Source organism: Microtus ochrogaster, linkage group LG1 (assembly GCF_000317375.1).
Source record: "Microtus ochrogaster isolate Prairie Vole_2 linkage group LG1, MicOch1.0, whole genome shotgun sequence".
NCBI classification, from domain to species: Eukaryota; Metazoa; Chordata; class Mammalia; order Rodentia; family Cricetidae; genus Microtus; species Microtus ochrogaster.
In genome coordinates, this window is record NC_022027.1 from 27595477 (window position 1) to 27615766 (window position 20290).

At 39.2% G+C, this 20290-nt stretch overlaps 1 protein-coding gene across 3 annotated transcripts in view; it reads right to left on the reverse strand.

Annotated features, from left to right (window-relative positions):
* The window catches only part of Gabra4 (gamma-aminobutyric acid type A receptor alpha4 subunit), a 74657-nt gene extending 56525 nt beyond the window's left edge, over nucleotides 1–18132 (reverse strand). The window contains exons 1-5 of one of the 3 annotated variants that reach the window (XM_005359312.3): nucleotides 17513–18120; nucleotides 16969–17087; nucleotides 3691–3758; nucleotides 2474–2694; nucleotides 2229–2311 (exon numbers count right to left, since the gene is read on the reverse strand). In XM_005359312.3, the coding sequence (XP_005359369.1) occupies nucleotides 2229–2311; nucleotides 2474–2694; nucleotides 3691–3758; nucleotides 16969–17087; nucleotides 17513–17598 (577 nt within the window). In that variant the 5' untranslated portion in view covers nucleotides 17599–18120. Of the gene's footprint in view, nucleotides 1–2228; nucleotides 2312–2473; nucleotides 2695–3690; nucleotides 3759–16968; nucleotides 17088–17512 lie in introns of all 3 variants that reach the window. The other 2 variants (XM_013350818.2, XM_026785131.1) reach the window with 2 other exon arrangements.
* Nucleotides 18133–20290: the final 2158 nt, after the last annotated feature.

Genomic DNA, 20290 nt, shown 5'->3' on the forward strand with positions numbered 1-20290 from the left:
ATAGTCCAAACCTCCTACCCAGTTGTTAGATTCCTAATTCTTCACTTCTTATCTGTCCTCACTTGAACAATTCCAAACAGCTCTGCCATCTAGAAATGTCCCAGATGCCACCCCTGGAAATGCAAACAAAACCAAAACAACTTCTCCTTGTGAGGGAGCTCTCCAGGGTCACCTGCTTAGACTTTGCCTCTGGCCAATGTCCATGCCATTTGGAAACCATTCTGCAGGGTTCTGACTATGCTGGATGCAAAGCTCCGCAGGGAATTGCGCAGCCAGTCCCAGTACCTTCAGAAGCTTGCAATTAGGACACTTTCCCTTCTAACTTCAAAGACTCCTCCCCAGTGGCAATTTGAGTACATTTTCTGTTATTCCTTGCTCAGTGCAAATGGAGACCAGCTGTTTGCTTACCACTCCACCCAGAACAGATAGCTTGGCTCACGCACAAATAAGTTCAAAAGAACCGGAATGAATTATGTGTCATCCTCCCCTACAAACATCCCTAAAAAGGCTGAAATACAGGAGGTCCCTGGTGAACTTGTATAATCCTACTAAAGGACTCCACACTTGGAGAGGTTTTCCTTACAGATGACCTTGGAAAATACACTGTGAGGCTTGAGTTATCATCCAACATTACAGAGCTTCATGTCAGCATTTATCCCTGGAAGTGTATTTACAGTGTTATATATTTAAACTCCTGTATACTTTATTCTTATATATGACTTTTTTACATTGGGAATCATCTCTTAGATAAATTAAATTAATAGTGTAATCTTTTTCTTGCATTGTCTTTCATATTTCTCTTATTGTAAGCATAATTAAATAGTGGTTTTCTCTTTCAAAAATTATTAAGAATTAGTTTACTCAGCAAAACAGCAACAACAAAAACAGCTTACTGGTATGGTAAACCAAAATACTTTCCAAAAAATGATTCCTTAATCACATATAAAGCCTGAGATAGCATCAGCTTTGCTTTAGTCACCGAAGAGTGCTTCAGATGAGACCCAGAGAGGTCTTGTTAGGAGAAGACTTTCTCAAATGAGAACTATCTTTTATAAAATTCAAATTATTACAGTAAAAATGTAATTTTATTTCTGGCCCAGTAAGATCACCCTTTCTGTCTGTGTATTTTTTCTGCTTTTATCTTGTCTTATTAAATCATTGGTCAGGGAGCAAATGGCTTTCTCTAGTCTCAAGTTAGCCCACTGAGTATTGTGATTACTAGGGTTATAAAAAGCATGGTGACTGCCGATTCTCATTAAGTCAAGCAATGAGCAATGAGAACAGCAGGCACCGGTTTCACAATCAGTGAAACGAAGAGTCTGAAGCAATAGTAAAAGCCAACATCTATTTTTGGGAGGTTTTGATTGAATCGAATGTTGGAAGCAGACCTTACAAGAGCAATCCCATTTTGTTGCCATCTCAGAGAAAGGAGCTTGAGGAAAGGAGCCTTCATATTCTTTACTACCCACTCATGTGTTCCTCTTGCCTTCATCGCTACTACATTTTCCAAGCACGTCTCTTCCACTTTTGCTCCTTTTGTGCCATGCTAGCCTAACCGACTGCCATCTTTGATGGCACGAAAACAGCAGGCACCAGCTCTCCCACACTTCCATTCCAGCCTCTCTCCAGTCCATTTCCCAAACAGGGTGTCAAAAGAGGCCAGTCATGTCCCTCGGCTAAATCTTTCAACACCTTCCCTAGCTTTCAGGTGGAATAACAATCCTTACTGTAGTCAACAGTGTATCAGCCACTAGATTCTCCCCCAGCGCAGCTAGACATTTGTGTCAGGTCAGCACTGTCACTAACAGTGCTACCTATCATATTTTAACTCAGGTTATTTCCGGAAAATAAAAAACTTTTTTTTTTTTTTACTGTTCCCCAAGCCACCTTTAAGAGATTTTATTTACTACTATTAAATCATACTCCCCTCACAATGCCCTTTCTATACTACACCTTGGACACATACAAACTGCTCCCAAATCCCTAAGTCTCACAAGTGTCCACAGGCTTATTAGTTATGACTCAGCCCTCAATAGCCATCTGTAAAAAGTAGGACTTTGTTTATAAGGTATCGCTTTATATTTTAAAAATTCATAATTTCCTAAACCTTGCACATTTTTTTCATGAATAAGGATTTAAATGCTGGGTAATTAAAATTGCACAAATCCATGATGATGAGTTTGAGGAAGACAATCAGAAATTTGAGCAATACTTTTAATGTCACTTACAACTCCCAAATTTCAAAGGGCAGGCATGACCATCCATAGGGAAATCCACCAGTCTCATGGGACACTCCGCACTTATGGTGAGTCTATCATGGAAAAATGCAAGTAAGTCAAGTCAACCCTTCTTTAAAATTAGAGATTTCTAAAATTGAGAGATAGAAAACAAAAGGGAGGGGAAGGAAGAGGGTGTTGGGGAAGAGGGGTGTTGTGGATAAGGAATGTTAAAACAAGAAAGAAAATTCTATTACCTCATTGTGTATAAAATAGTGCCATTTCTCATAATTCTAAAAAGCTTATTTGGAGCTGTCATGTTGTGCGAGACAGATTTTTTTCCATTCCTGAAGAAGGTATCAGGGGTCCAAACTTTGGTAACCATCATATTGTTCAACCTCAAAATTTCAATGGGACCATCATATTTTAGTCTTTTGTCAATCCACGTCTGTCTGAAGAACACATCCATTGTATATTCCTAGAGAAGTTGGTTTGTGACAAAGTCAAGTCACAGGTGATTACATACATATATATGCAAAAAGTAATAAATTCTAACCTCTCCCAGTCATTAGAGACTACATCAGTGGAAATTAATAGAAGCAGAGATGATCTTAAATCAACAGAACAAAAAGCTTCAGAGTTAAATATGCACGCAACATCCGTCTTGATCCCTTCAGCTTCTGCATTTACAAGAAGTAAATCACCACACACATTAGCCACTGAGGACTAATTACTGTAATTAAATAAAATCTGCCAACACCAGGTAATTTTGGGTGTACATTACTTTCTAGAAAAGGGCAAAAATCAGTTAATATGTAGCAGGCGTCACTACATAGTTGATCATAAAATTACAGGCATTTCTTTAAGATGAAGTCAACTTTTTTTTTAAAAAAAAAGATTAATTTTGTTTTCAAAAGTGTATTGAAAATGCTTAAAGGATCCAAGGCTTCAAACCATTAGGAGCCTCAGGTCAAGAAAAACATAAAGTAGACTCGCTTGCCATTCTGTTTACTAAGTATATTTAATATACAAGAACACAGCTGAAGGGATGTGGACTTCCTGACAAATGCTGGCTCTCTTGGCCTCCTTAAGCATGAGAGGGAAGAGTAGAAATCAAGGCTGGGAGGCTGATAACTGAGGCAATGGGGAAACAAAAAGGCTAATAGAAACTATGCACACAATTAATCCATATCTAAACTACTGATGATCTCCCATTTTCTTCTCCTTGGTAGCTTCCATACAAGGGATTGGTGTGGGAGTAGTACCAGGGAAGATGCCTCTGTTGAGAAAGATTCCAAGTCAATACATATTAAAAATGATAACTCTGCGATGCAGATGAAATATCTTGCTCTCTAGACAATTTTGAGTTTAATTAAGCATTGGCTTTGTGTGATTCACAGTATAATAAATATTAGTTGACTCTTTTCTGACTTATTTTTTTTTTTCAAACCTCCAAAGTTTCTCAGATACCTACCATTTCAACATCAGAAACGGGTCCAAAGCTGGTGACATATATGTCAGTTTTCACTTCTGTAACAGGACCTAGTAAGTATGAAGTAAATATGTGTGAAAAAATAATTATCAACATTACAGCCTTGGAGGACTAGATAATTAATAAATGAATACTGACACGAAATATCATGTTTTTACATGCACCTTGAATTTTCAGTGAGATAAAGAATCTCTCTCAAAAAAAAAGAGTGTAAAGTTCAGTTTAGAGTGCACATCCAAATCAAGCCAAAAGTAACAATAGAGAAAGAAAAATGGTGCTTGCTCAAAAGGCAAATAGACATCCCAAGTACTTACCAAGAACCTGTTTCTACAATGATACATCATTTCTGGGCACTGGGATAAGAGGCAGTGCAGATACATACGGGCTTTTAGCCTTAGTAATTTTTTTTTAAGAGTTCATCATCTGATTGGCTTCTAGCAAGAAGTGAGCTGTTCAGAGGAAGAAACAGCAGGGTGCGGAAGTGAAGGGGACCAAAGCTGTAAAGAGTGAGTCTTTGGGGAGTTAAGGATACTTATAAATAACTTCCAAAATGATTACTGTCACCTTGAACAATAGGAACACTCTCCATGGTGATTGGGATCCAAGACAAGGTCTTTGGTCAGTGACAACCATTCAGGCTGCACCACCTGTTGGCTGTGCGATCTTGACCAAGTTACTTAACTGCTTGATTGCAGCACCCACACCTGTCTCACAGGTTTTTTTATAGCAATCAAATGGAATGCTGGGCACAGAGCTTTCTCATCCCAAAGCGCATTCCATATTAGTTTCCCTCTGTTGCTACTGAGATTCTCCGCCATCTAAATAAATCTTTATCATGAGCAAGCATGTTCATGTTTAGCCCAGAGGGAAACATGGTAAGGGCATGATGCTGATATTGTTGACATAGAAAGCAGACAAAAAAACACCACCACTCTCCAGGTTTAGCACTGTGCTTTAAACCTAGGAATTTTTGTAGTTCGGATTTAACTCATAACCCTTCCTAGTTGTACAGCTTTAGTCCAGTAATATATCATCAAATGCAAAGATTTTAACAAGTATTAAACGTATTAGCTGCAAATCAATTTCCAAAGACATAATATGTTCACAATGTGTTCAGTTGTAACAGTAGTTATTATAGATAATTCAGCATTTTACCATCCATGAAAATATAAAAATTGTTATCCTCCTGAAGACTGTTTCCTTAAATAATGGTTTCGAAAGCTGCATGGCCAGAAGCTACATACTCTATAACTGGATACTATAGCATTTGCTATTAAAATAGAATATCACTTGGATACAGGTTGGGAAATTGGTTTTATGCCAAAAAACAGGAAAGCACAATTGGTGTCACTTAAGGCTCGAAGTCTGAATTCAGTCTCCAGAAAATGAATCTAAATATTTCTCCCTCTACAGCCTGGCGACGAGGCCACATGGAGACAGAGAGGATGAGGAAGAATGAGATATTATTTATGGAATAAGTATCCTAAGAAACTTAGGTTTTGGAATTATAATAAGAGGAAATTATAGTACATGCTTTTATTTTTACACCATATAAAATGCACCTCTTTAAAGTGATAGAAGTTAATTAAGTTTTGGTTTGAATGGGAAACTAGAATCAACATCCAAATGGTAATAATAAGCTCATTACAGCCAAATTAGTCCAGAAATAAGTAATCCAGGAAGCAAGTAATTCCTAACATTTTGAACCCTAGGAGATAGAAATTTTACTCAAATTGGCTCAAAACTGCTGTCATTTCCTTAGCAACAATTACAAAGGTATCAGAAAGCAGAAATGCTGTAGTTACAAGTGAGGGCTCCAAAGACAAGTTCACATAAACAACTAAGATTGGCAGTGTCCATAAACATGAGCTATTTTACCAGACTCTGGGTAAAGCAACAGTTATTTTGAAGATAGATTTAAGGTAGTATTGCTCAAATGATATTGGAGAATATCCTGAACAGACTGGGGAAGTGGAGGTTGTTGGAGACAGCTTCAGATCTTCTGACTTAGTAGGAACAAGGTTGGGCCTGGTGATTTACAATTCTAAAATAGTTCCAAAACGAGACAGTCCAGTTTACTGTTGTTTACAAACATCCACTCAAGCTGTTTCTCTACTGTATTTACAATAGTTTCCTATGAAATACTGACACCATAAGTGTGCCAAGAGAGTGAGTGTGGCAGGAGCATGCAGGAGAAGAATGGGAACAATATTTTTCATTATTAATGCATTGTAAACCATGTGAGCCTATGTTAATTCTATGGATGTAATCATCCCATGATAATAAAAGATATTTCTAAATTCTCATCTATCTAAATTCTACTATTTTTTCAATAGTTCCAAAATACTGTTCTATGTTCAGAATTAGTCTTTGTGTGTGACATTATCTGGCATTTGCTTATAAGATTATACTGCACTTTAAGACTGAGTTAGATTCTAAATGTACCTGACTAGCAGAGGGATTTTTTTTTTTAGGGCATCCATTCAATAAATATTTGCCTAAGCACCAGCTACATGGACAGGTTATAGAGGAGTTCCCTGCATCAAGAAGATACCATGCTACTGGGAGAATCAGGGAATAAGCAGAAAAGAAACAAAAGGAATAAAATGAATGACAGCTATTATTTCGGGATGGATACAGGCAGGTAGGAAAAGAAGAGGCTGTGAAAGGAATTCTTGATCTGTGTTCAGAATCACTTTTTCAAAGCATTCACTTTCAAACTCGTCTGGAGCATATACATGACCTGGAAGCGTTGGAACAAACAACAGCAAGTGACGAAGGATGGCAGTGGGTATAGGTCTTCCTATTTTCAAGGAAAAGAAAAGAGACCAGTTGGAAGAAAGCAAAGGAAACCGATAGGAAACTGAAGTCACAAAGAGAAATAAAACCAGGGTACCACGAACAGAGCATCCAACTACTCTGAGCCTCCCCATTTCTTTAAATGGCATCTTTTAAGTAACACACTTACAACACATGTTACAGTGATACTGTTTAAACTACAAGCAACAGAACTTTCAGAGTGACAGGGAATGACCCAGAGATGGAAAAGAAGATTTCTGTGGAAGAAGTTATATTTCCCACATTCACATGTTGAAATCCTAATCCTCAGTAACTTCTAATGACTATTTTTAGAGGTAATGCTCTAAAAATGTAATTGCATTAAAATGAGATTTTTTAATGGTACTTAATCCAATATGAGTGATTGATGGCTTTATGAAAAAAAGGAGATTAGAACACAGACATGCACTGAGAGAGAACTATATAAAGACAAAGAGGAGACACCTTTTCCTTGCCAACAAACCAAGCTTACTGATGTCTTGATACCTCCAGAGTTGAAAAAAAAAAGTAAGTTCTGTTGTTTAAGCTACTAGTCTGCATACTTTGTTAAAGTAGCCCTGGGAAGGTGAGCCTATAAGAAAGCATTTTCCTTTTATTCCTCCCCTGGGTGACATGAATGTAGGCTGCCCTAAAGAGTTTGACTTGTACCCTATAAATACTGACAGATCATCAAAGGCTTGAAACAAGGAAGAATATGATTGAAATATGCAATTTAAAAAAAAAATCCCAAAGGCTCTTTCATGTGAATAAGTTACAGGGGGCAAATGGCAGACAGTGTCTTCTAAGAGGTCATCAACCTACTTAAGCTGATGGGACCAGAGTAGGGACTGGGAATAGTCGTGGATCAATCAAGTGGCATGGAATGCCTACAATGAGAAATAGAAATAATTATTATGTAGTTAAGCTTTAGTTTTACGCCAGAGAAGATGCCACGTTCATTCCGTACGACATTTCATCTTTATCACACCCTTAGAAGGTGCTATTATCACTATCATGAGAATTTTATATATCTGGAAACTGGGTTCAGAGAGGCTAAGGCAGAATTCTAACTCTTCCTTGGGGCTGCCAAGATGCGTTCTAGTTCCACTACATTATATTATGCCATAAAATACTTAACCAGTGTCATTTAGCTAAACATGGAAGTTTATTACACAATCTCTGTTGTGCATCCAGCTATCTCTACATTTTATTCGTTCAACAACAGATTCTAAATTATATTCTTGTGGCCCTTTGTGTCTTCCTTCAGTCTCCTTGAATCTGTGTTTTTAGCATTAGCAGTTGAGATGAAATTTCAGTCTCTTTCAAAGTCCCAAATTAGCACAGTGCTTTGTAAATATGAGGTGATAATAATTGTTTCATTGTTTCTAATATCATTAATCATGATTTTTTTCAATGCTTCTCACAAATTTCAAATGTGAGACTTATGTGCTACATGGGTTACGCTAAAAAATATTTCCCAATTAAAACAGAAACTGTCTGATTTTTATTTGTATTCTTTCATACAAGCAAACTGCCATGTAAAACGCAATAGGTCTCTGATAAACCAGTTGTCAATGAAATGGTAGCTAAGCAATTAAGAATAATTAGAGACACTTCCTCTAATGCTACTGTTTAGGATGTTCAAATCAACCTTGCAAAGTGCATAATTGCATAGAAACTAGACAATGAGCTTGGAAAGATTTCTTCCCCATAACTGTAGATATATTTGGGGAACATCAAAGACACTTTTTTTTTCACAAAAATCCTACTTCTTTGGTAGTGGGGAAATTTTAAAAATTATTTTTTTAAAATCTTTTGTGGGGAGACACTTTTGACCCTGAGAGTTTGTTAGGCAAAGAAAGTAATCTTCATCAAGAGTCAATCACACAAAGATGTTAATATTAACTTCAGGGAAATAAATGGTCCTATCAAATTAACTTGCTAGAAGGCAATTAAGAAAGTATCAGATAATCCTCCACTGTTTATTCAACAGTCAAAGACCTAAAGAACATCAATCCCTAATACTATCTCCAATAATGATATACAATTTACTGTCATATGATAAGATAAAATCTTGTTTGACTGTTTTGAGGACTAGTTAATCTTAGTTCTCCATAGCGTCTCCCCAGCTATTCCCCTTAGGAAACATTCCTGCTTTTCAGCTCTTCACATTATACGCACACCTTCATCTTACAAAGCGCCAGTGCTATCCAAAACTAAAGAGACTTTCAGAACTTAGTTGGTTCCCTACGGGAAGCCTTGCCCTCTCTGAGAAGCTGATGGGGGACGGTGTGGGTGGAAGGTGGGGGGACAGGAGGAGGAAAGGATGAGAAAACTGAGATTGATAAGCAAAAGGAGAAGAGACTGTTCTAAATAAATAAAATGCCAAAAATTAAAAGAATTTAGGCATAACACAACAGCAACAACATGTAATACTTAGGGAAATTGTAGACATTTCTAATTTTGCATGCTATTAGCAAGAGTAGAACTATTACATTTACTGGATATTACACAAAAACAGATACCCACTGATTTCATCAACAAAGCAGGAAATAGCTCAGAGTTCTAGAATTAAAAATTAGTGCCTTCTATATTTTATGATACTTCTATCAATATTCTCTTACTTTATATACAACAAAACTCTTCAATAACAGGAACATAAAGCTCAATACAGTAAGAATAAAACATGAAAACAAGAAATTTATAAAATAAAATCCTGCAGTCAATAAAGGTTTTAAAAGATTTTTAGTGATATGAGAACATGATGGAAATAGTGAATATTAAAATTCCTTCAATAAAATACCATTTAAAACACTTCTATACACACACACACACATAATTTCCTGCTGCTAAAGTATATGTGGATCCAGAATTTATTTTTATTGTAAAAGGGAGTTTAATTTTGTAAACTCACCATGGAAAAACAGTTTGGCATTATCTCTTCAAGCTGAACTCCTACTTACACTAAGATCCAGAAAAATCCACTCCTTGATATATATGCAAAAGAAACTCTTGCACATTTACAGCAGAAAATTTGGGCCAGAATATTCACAGCAATACAATCTGGGAAGCAAGCAAAAAACCTACTGCCAACAGAGCAGACAAGTGAAACAGTTCTTATGCAATGCGAACATCACATAACAAGCAAAGGGAGGATCGATAGCACGATGCAACAGAAAGAATGCATCTTAACATTGCATTGAACTTCAAGGTGCATCATTAAGTTCAATGCATAGGCAAAAGTTAAAGCAAGTTATACAGCAAGTTAAAGACAATTAAATGCTTTCAATACACCTTTAAAATAAGGATAACCTGAAACACCCATTAGAGAAAAGCTGTGGAAAAAAACAATGGAATAATAAGGAGGGAGAAGAAAAATAGGAGGACAGGACTGAAGAAATGTATAGCAAACTGCAAGTTTATACTAGTGCCTGCTTTTGGGGCTGCACACTGGTTAACTGCTAAGGTTATTATATTTTAGCATATAAACAAATGGATAAATGAAAAGAAGGCTATGTGTCAGTTATAATGGAAATGTATTATTAAACAAACTTCATCATGTATACCCAAGGAGCCTTAAAATATATTCAAAAAGGCCTAAAATATAAAGCAGCAATATGTACTGACAAATGTTTTCCTATAAAATCTGAAGCCCTGCTGGGACTTTTCCTAAAACCACAACAATTCACTAATATCCTATTACCTATATTTGACATGGTTTATAGCATGATATACCAAGTGCATCTGTGTGTTTTTATTCCACAGAAACTTTAAATATCTGACAGCACTTGCATATTTGTTTTCTTATAAACTTGTAAAATGTGGTCTTTCTTCCATGTACCCCTTCTCTCCTTTCCAATATGTATCTATATTGCACTAAGCCATTACAAATAGCAGACAATTTGTGATATTTCTAATCTTAAAAATATTTATTTCCATATATTCCAAATAAGTATTTCTACATTACTTAAAAATATCCTTTCCATATATAAATTTCTGGAAAAAAAATCAGTACACACTGCTCCAAATCTTCCTTCCTGTCCCCTCCATCCTCTGCTGTATTCTGAGTCACTGAAATTTTTGTCTGCACCATGAATGGCCCCCTAGCAATACCATTGTTTTCACTAACATTCAAAACTATATTTTCTCTCCCATTTCTAAAACCAAGCTCTGTTTCATGAAGCACAGTAATATCTTATGTTCAATATTTAGCCTGCATTCTCAAAGTGACAACCAGTGAGTATGTCTTTTGCCAACAATAACTATAAAAAGAATGATTTCAAAAAAATTGGTCATTTGATTCTACCAGCTCCATTTCTCTATCCACTCATACAAATGCCTCCAGGTTAACTTCTCCCTCTCTCTCTCTCTCTCTCTCTCTCTCTCTCTCTCCCCCCTCTCTCTCTCTCCCCCTCATGCTACAAAACTGTTTTGGTCAACATTATCTAAGTCATGCATACCACTGAATATAGTGGTTAATTTAAGCCCATGTCTCTCTCTCTCTCTCTCTCTCTCTCTCTCTCTCTCTCTCCCCCCTCTCTCTCTCTCCCCCTCATGCTACAAAACTGTTTTTGTCAACATTATCTAAGTCATGCATACCACTGAATATAGTGGTTAATTTAAGCCCATGTCTATATTGATCTGTTTGTTGTAAACTATGATTTTTTCCAAAGTACACAAGCCCTCTTATTCTCCTGCTACCATATCAGAGAATACTGTTGCTCAGACTTTCCTAGGAGAAATTACTCTTCTTTTTTCCATGCCTGTTAACATTGGAAGCAGCAGAAATCAGTTTTTATGCCTTTTCTTTGCCAATTTAATCTCTTGGAATCTCTTTGTTCTTAAGACTTCAAATACCATGTGCGTTGACATACCCACTACCTCTAAAATGCAAACTTCTCTCTACTTGATATCTAGAAACATGAATTTATTATATACATATGCATATCATTCTTCCATGTCTCTACAGGTCTTCTATATCATCCTAACAACTGTATATACTTTACTCAGCCTCATTGCTTGCATTTTCTCACAAACTTTGAATTACAACTGTCATCTTTCATCTTAGCAAAATAGAGACAAAGACAACTTTGAGATTACTTAGAAATGGAGAGATTACTCTGTCACCTGCTTATAAAAAGTGTTAGTCATCTATTGCCTGATTGAATGTGAAAAACTCCAACCATCTCTGCTTCTTTCCGTTCTTAACACAACATTCCTAGTGAGCCTTTAAAAGTTTATCAATCCAGGATATGCCCCTTATATAATCCTTTCTAGTCTTGTCTGGTCTGACTCAGAATAAAAGCAAAGTCTACAAGCACGCTTACAAAACTTTATACAACCTCTTCTTTGTTATTGTCCCTTCTTCTTCAACACTTTCATCTGCACTATACCAGCCCTGACTTCCAGCCTCCACAGAATTGCACCCAGATTTCCTGCTCACCAGAAGACCCCACCACAAACAAGCTTCCTGGTCTTATCCATTGATGTTCAATGCTCAGGTATCACTTTATCAACAAACCCTTCCTAACTGTGTAGTTAAAACCATGTCCCCATATTTTATGTTCACTGATGCCAGACACACTGCACATTGAATAGTTCACTTGTTTTATGACTTGATTTCCTGCCTCTTCTACTAGCAAGTGAGTCTGGAAGCAGAACTTGGACCCTCCCCCATAGCTTTAAACACTACACTTGCTCAGTCTCTTAGAATAGAAATCATGGAGCTATTTTTGCTTTCCTTGATCATTCATATTAAATATTCCATTACTTTTGTTGAATTAAAATCCCCAAAATATCTTCACTGTCCATTTATGTCCATCCTTCCTACATCTGCATCATTCCACACAACCATCTACATAATGAATAGGAATTACAACAACAACAACAACAAGCAAACTCTGAAACACAAAAGCTTCATCGTATGCCTCATGTTTCCTCTGTTTCTAAACCTTTCTTTACATATCAACCAGATGGGTCCTTTCACAGCCTAAATTGTGTTAAGTCAATGCCTTACCTAAAGAACTTCAGTGATATCCAAGTTTATTAAGAGAATCATTCAGGCCACTTTATAGGAAGACCTTTTATAAGCTGGCTTCTGCTTACTATCCCAACCCAATACTCTAATATTCCTAACCCTACTTTCAAACAAGAAGTGTACCAGAAAGCTTTTATTCTCAAAATCATATCAATCTATTGCCCACTTTTTCAGCTTTTATTTGTTTTGTTTGCTTGTTAAGTTGGTTTGGTTTTATTGGTGGTTTGTTTGCCCAACAATAACTGTTCTCTTACCCCATCCTTCCTGGCACGCTTTGCTGTCAACTTGACTTTCTTGGCCATCATTTCTATGCAGACTAGATTCCTCTCCCATCTTATTTTCTATCTTGGTGCTGCTTAATTATACTGCAGAATTATCATTTACTTATTTTATCTTTCCTCCTTTTATCTTTATTTTGCTTAAAGGTAAGACAATGAGGATGAATTTTGGGTTTAAAACCTGTCTTAAGAACTATATAGTACTTCTTTTACATAATACTGTATTTGCACACTGGTATAACAAATGAATCAATGAATGACTCTGGAAATGATGGTTTATCTTTCTGTTACTCTATTTGAAATGTTCATTCGACCTAGGATTACTAATTACAGTTTGGCATTCAACTAATAGAGCTAGCACATGACAAGGGAACTTTCAGACTGAGATATAGACCATCTGAAAACATCACTGTCATTGACCCTTACCAGGCTCACCTAAATGAACATGAGCCTCCACGTTTTCTTCTCCATTTTAAATATTATTAAAAGTTGTGATACAAAGTTCTTACTTTTTTCTCTGTTGGTTGAGGATATTGCTTATTTATCCTTAGCTAAGTAACAAGGGATATTCAGGACAACTTGACTCCTAACTCACAGCATTCTGCAAGGGACCCTGAGAAATAGACATACCCATCAGCTGTCTGACTAAGGACTTAAAGCTGTGGTATGATGTGGGACTTCGTCAATTACTAATTTTCATTATGTTGGACAGTTAAATCGAACTTCTCTCAGCCTCTTTTCTAGCAGAGGGATGATGCCTGCCATGAACATCTCTGCTTCTGTAATAATCTTCTTAAGATTATATATGAAAATATTTTAAGAACACAAAGAGCCCCAGTAATATGAAGTCCTACTACACTAGTGAGCAGCCTCATAAAATTGACGACTTTCTTCTGTGTCCATATCAGAAAGGTTATGGAAGAGGATCTAAAACAACCACCTATACTGAAGTGTTGATTATTTGAGATTATGTGCCCCCCAAGACTATTATGTGTCCCTTAGATAAGTGAAAAATGGGGAGAGACGGGATCCCTATGCTGCCCTCCTGTGGCCCGCTATTTAGTCTTATAAAGCCATACAACTGTGTTCAAAGTGGACAAGGGACAGAAGGAATGACTTTCTACTTCCTTTGTGACAAAGTCAACTTGGTGCCACTTCTAAGCAGGAACAACTACGTCAGCATGAGAGGAACTGACTCATCAGAAGCTGAAAGACTTCTGCCCTTCAGAACTCCATTCCAGTTTCTCCCAACTGCCCTGCTCTTCTCACCTTTCTTCCCCAACAGGGGAATGTGGAGACAAGAGAGAGGAGCTCCTGGGGGGATGAAGAGAGAGAACCATTTCAGTTCTCTTTATCTCCCCACAGCAAGCTGTGCTGCTGAGTTAAAAATACATAATTTGGTTTCCAAATCTATTTCAACCTCTGCCTGGCCTACTGAGTAGTCACAAACCATCCAATTTCAATTCACATCTTTGCTTTTAGCTTTATTTTAAATGGAACAGAGCTAAGTTGTATAAACAGATAAAAAAGTAAATGCCCCACAAAGAGCTGAAATGGGATTAAAGGAAGCAGGAAGTCAGTCCATATTTACAGTATACCTTGGCCAAAATCTGAATGGTTTTCATCTTATTTTTAAAATGCCAAACTTTCCATAAAGTATAAAATTTCATGTCATAGAAGAGATGAAAGTTGTGGCATATAAAGTTGTGTGATAACAATAATGTTTCCTTTTGTTTTTAAGTAGTTCACAATTAAAATTTCATGTAAACAGAGGACTCACATACTGCAGGTGATAATTCTCACCCTTCTGTCACATTTGGAATACGACATGCTTACAGAGACTGTCCCACTTTTGAAAAGTCAGTCATCTGACCACAAAGACTCACAAGCAGAGTAGAAAAAAAATCCCTAATTTTGTGCTTTGTGGTAATTTCATTAGCAATTAACCACCTGCTAGCGCTCAAGGTAAGATAACTGCAACCCTGCCCCACAGAGGTTTAAAAAGATGGCCAGGTTAGTGGGGATGCAGATCACACAGCAATGTCATGTAGGATGAGAGATAATGGCCTTGAGACACTTAGCAGCATTGCGGTTGACCCGAACCCAGCACTCACGTTATGGTCTACACAGTACTATAGGAAGAGGACATGGTAAAGATGCTTCTGTACGGAAGATTTCCGTCTTCTTATTTTAAGTTGTCTTACAGCCAAGAGGACATATTTTTACTTTCAACACTTACTAATAAAGTCATATAGATCCAGCTATAAACTGTGCTTTCATTTATGAATATTTAAACTACATGAGTTATATTTTTCATACTTTTATATTTGCAATGTGAAGTTTAAAACCCTTCTGGGAAGATAAAGCCTCTTTTATTGACATAATATAGTTTCAAGTGGTATCACATCATCTAGAGAATTCTCCACAAAACTATTTTTGACCTCAAATGATAATTTCCTCGTCACTTATGAGAGCTCGCACATTGACAAATGATTCATTTCCCTAATGAAGTCAGCTGTGATGCGGGCAACCTGTACCTGGAGAGACAACAAGGGAAAAAAGCAGGAGAAACTTCCATCTGTCCCATCCACCTATAACACTGTCAATATACAGACACCCAAGGAATCTGCTCACTCCTTCACAAAACATTTGTCTTTAAATCCAGAAAAGAAAAGGGTTGGGGCAGGAGACCAGACTGCAGTCCATCACTAGTGTGCTATGTGCGCCATCAAAGTCTCCCTTGTCTGTAGTGCCCTCGTCTTGTCTTCCAGAGAGCCACCTCCCGATTCTCCCCAAGTCTACTTTGTCCCATCATTGCTTCTCACTCTGTCCACAGTCCTTCTTCCTCAGATCCCATGTGTTCTCCACTCCAGGATCCTATTTTATCTCCTCTCCCACTCTCTCCCTCCTCTGCAGCCTCAATCCAAGGCAGAGAGCACCGCCCGCCCCCCCGCCAAGCTTTAAGTTCACCTTTTACCCATCCCACCACTCAGGGTGAAACATCAACCCAATCTACTGGATTTCTCCTGGAAATACAAAATGCTACCTGTGCACGAATCCATAAACTCTACTTGAATCGGCCTAACTTTCCAAATCTGCCAAATGGGGAAAGCCACAGCTTCTTCTTGGAGTTGCTGTGAGAGTTGACAATAATGTGTGTAAAAATGCTGATCTAGTTGAAATTAATTAAATAAGCAATAGCAATCAATGGTCGTTTTTTGTTACCATTCCTATCATTTCAAGAATTTCGACGACTTTAAGTCTGAGGCCTTCTTTAACTCATTTACAGTAGAAAGGACAGCGACTTGGCATTCAGAAGAGTGAACCGAGCCAAGCAAGTCACTTTTCCCTGATGAACTGGCCTGCTGGAATGGCTGAGGTGAATTCTATCTGGTTTCGGTGCACTCAATGCCTAGACCCAAACTTGCCATGTAGCCAACTATTGAATATGCAAAGGAAATAGGGTAAGAGAAAAAGGTGCTGTGAATGTGTCTCTGTTGAGCGCTTTACAGATACTGATTGGAGGAGGAAATAAAGCTAAACACTCCTGAAGCATTAGAGGAGAAATGTGAGCGACCAGCACCCCAAAGAAAGTGAGAAGATAGTAGGAAAGGACTGGGTTCCCCAGCAGAGCAGCCAGCTTCAGCTTCGTGCCCCAGATTCCTGTCCTAGGCAGAACACACGGTGAACTTTTGGCAGAGGAGGGACACGTGGGAGGAGAGAAGACCTGAAGCCAGCTACCTCCAGTGCAACAATGTACCTGCGCAAAGTGGACAGATTCAAGGAAGCCAACCCCATGCTGTGGCGCAGAGAAGACAGGCAGCCACAGTGCAGCTTCATTTTTGACTTCCCAGTCTCCCCCACCCTGCAGTCAGGTCTCAGGAGGTAATTAGTGCGGGGGAGGCCAAGCTCCTGAGGGGGCGGGGAGATGGGAAAGTACGGGTGGAGGCGGTCTTCTTGTCATAGGTCTCACTGGGAAGAGGAAGAGAGAAAGGGGGGAGGCGCTCGAGAGAATGACTGGTTTTCATTTTTGCACGTGAGGCGCACCTAATGATATTTCCACAAATAGACAAACAGACCAGAGACGGACACACAGAGCACACTTGCGTGTTTTGAAACAATCCGTACCCCCAAATCCAGGACGCAGCCTGTTGTCATAACCATCCAGCAAACTGTCCAGGATACGGGTAAAATTTTCCGGGCACATTTTCTCGTCCTTTGAGTTCTGTCCTGGGGATTCGTTTAAACTGCAAATGCAAAAATAACGGGGGTGGAAAAGACTATTTTAAGAATGAATCTGAGAACAGGTGGAAAAGGGGTTGCCTTCTAGGGAAAGAGTCGCTGGCCTTAAGCTAAAGGAGGGTTGGGGGTTGGGATATGAAGAACCAAAATGGTCAGGAAAAGCGTATCCTGGGCAGCACGCACCCCCAGACTGCAAGTATCCTCAGGCAGCATGTACCCCAGCACCCGCGCTTCCTGCACCCAACTGCCCACTGCTCTCGGTCAACGGAAAGCTTGGCTTTAGCCCCTATGATACTGAAGACGGGAAGATCTGGTTCGCTCAAGAAAGGATGAGTGGTCAAAGGGGTGCTGTGTATCTGGACACTTGACCGCCTTTCCTATGCACCCTTACCCTATGACTCCCTCCCACCCCACCACCCCCGGAACTCACCAAGCCGCCAGGCACAGGAAGTGCAGGAGGGCAAGGCTGACCCCGGAGCACAGCGCGATCGCGGGTACCTTCTGGACAGAAACCATCTTCGCAACATGCCATACTTTAAGCCTGTTCACGTTTCCAGGCTCTCGAGATGCCCTGTGCAGGGTGCGAGGAGAGGGCAGAGTGGCTCCCGCGGCGTGCGCACACTCGCGCTCACACTCGCCCGCGCTCACACTCGCCCGCGCTCCGCCAGCCCAGCCGCGGTGGGCGTGTGTGTGCACGCGGCCAGGGGAGGCGGGACCTGCGCGCCCGCCCCCTCCCTCGCCGCTCGCGCCCAGTTCGAGCGGAGCCTGGGCTCCACTCCGCACCTTGTCGCTCCTGCACGCACTGCTCACCAGTGAACTTGGGAGCTCCTGCCACGAGAAGCTAGGCAAGTTTGATCCAACCTGTAACTCAGGGGACACGACCCACGGTCGTTCGTCCCTGCTCCGGGTCACACAACCCCAAGTGAGTCCCCTGCCACAGGACGGGGCGGACTTCTCTCTCTGATTACACTTGGTTCACCTGGGTTTTGACTGGAAACAAAGAAGCGCCTTTCTCTCGGGGTGTGTGAGGACTAGTCTGTGCCCTCTGAAGAGGATGTGGGTGGAGAAAGGGCGGGATGACAGGGTTTGCGGGGCGGGGCGGTGGGAGGTAGCCGGGAAGAGAAGTGAACCTGTGTGGGGTACAGCAGCCTTTAGACCTCGTCTTCAGAGGCCAGGACGCTGGGCTGCCTGGTGACTAAGGGAAGGAGAGAGTCTTCCTAGTAACCTGGGTGGACTTCTGCCAAACTGTTGGGAAGTTACTGAAGAACACAGCCAAGGCATCTGTCCAGATATTGCTTTAAAGATAACAGATTTTCTTACCTTGTCCCACCGCACTCGACACACACTGGTGCGTGTCCTCCCTTGTCACTCCACCCAGGAGCCATGGGGATAGAGACCTGAGACCTCTTGAAACCTTCTCTTTCAGAATGGATTGGACTGGATTCCAGATGTTGATAGCTTTAAGAAGGAGGCAAAGGTGGCTAGGTAGGCAGGAAAAAGGGGAGAGAAAGAGAGAAAAGGAGGGAGGTGGAAAGATGGAGGGAAATAGAGTGGAAGGGAGGGAGGGAGGGAGATAGACAGAGGCAAGCAGTTCAACCATACAGATAGACAGACAGACAGTTGTTTCCTCCATACTTGAGAGAAAACCCTAAGGAGAATACCTTTAACGTTTTGTGCAATAAAGACAAATACTTCAAACAAGCCTATGTAAAAGCATTATTAGTTGACGGGGTGGCTTTTTGCGTTAATACTTTGCACTCGACTGTTCCATATGATGGGTGTCAATAGTATAAATAATTTCCATAATATTGGGTTCCTGGAACCAGACACTGTTGTGTTCTGTTTAGAGCACTAATGACTTATTCACATTTTTATGACTAATGGGCCGCTAGCATACGGAGAAATTAGAAAAAAACGTTTGGATGTTTTAATTTTTGCTTAACTAATTCAATCTCCTAATAATTTTTTACCTTCCAAAGGCAAGCAGATAGTGTAGAGTGAAGAGCTATGAACCCCCATGGGAGTCTGCATTCTGAATTGCGCCTTGTGGAATTTATTAGACTCCCTTCATCCCATCTCCTGTGGACTCTAATCTTCTTGAGTCTCTTGCTGGGTGTTTGTCGTTTCTCTGTCATTTTTCTGTGTTTATCTCTTGTCACAGCAAAGGATGCACAGCTTATCAGTAAATATGATTGGACAAATAAATCAGTGACTTCCTTAGTCAGATATCTGGCTTACCAAATCTGGTGAAATTTAACCTCTTTCTTTTAGAAAAAAAATCAAAAACTCCCTGTATACTGCAAGCATGCCCTGAAAGCATTATACATACATACACAATGTAAATAACTAATACAATGCTCACAGAATACTGTGCTATTACTATAGTAACTACTGACCAGCTGTGTGATTGCTATATCACATGGTAGTTCAGTTCCTACTGATATATAAATGGTTGTATCAACATACAGTTTTATGTATCAACATACAGTGTATTATCTCCCCCTAATTCATGGACATGAACAGACTCTTCACCCATCCATAAGAATTTTCTATCAGAGGATACTATTGCCTAAGCAACTATTTGTGTTATATATTTGCAAAAACTTAATTGTTTTAGTGTAAATATTTGAAAAAAATAAAATTTGGGCAATGTTTGCATCTTATTTGAATAACATCTGTACATGAAATTCACAAAGTCAATATTTTCAGGGATTTTAAATCATTAAATATATTGTATATGTATCTATAATTGAGCTTGGCACTGATACATTGCTTTTGTGCTTAATGGCCTCTAAACTTGTATATTAATTTGATAGAAAATGCTCTATTTCCTATATAAATTTTTTATTTATTTGAAAACCAGTGTTTTCTGGGGACTAGAAAGAATGCATTTTAAAGGCGCAGGGAACTCAGTAGCAGAATCACCTAATTATCTGCTAATTATTAGAAAATTGGCTAATAACAGAGAACAATTACTGTATTCGATCTTCAGTAATTAAACGGGTTTGCAGAAGTTTAAAAGTTGTACTGATTGCTTTTCTAAAACCACAGCAACTTACAAAAGATTGAGTTTATTTGCACTATGATTCCAGGGGCTTAGAGTCCATGATGGTAAACAAGAGACTTGGCAAGTAGAGCTGGCAGTTGATAGCTTACATACTGAACCTCAAGTAGGAAGCAGAGAGAGACAAAAAAAAAAAAAAAAAAA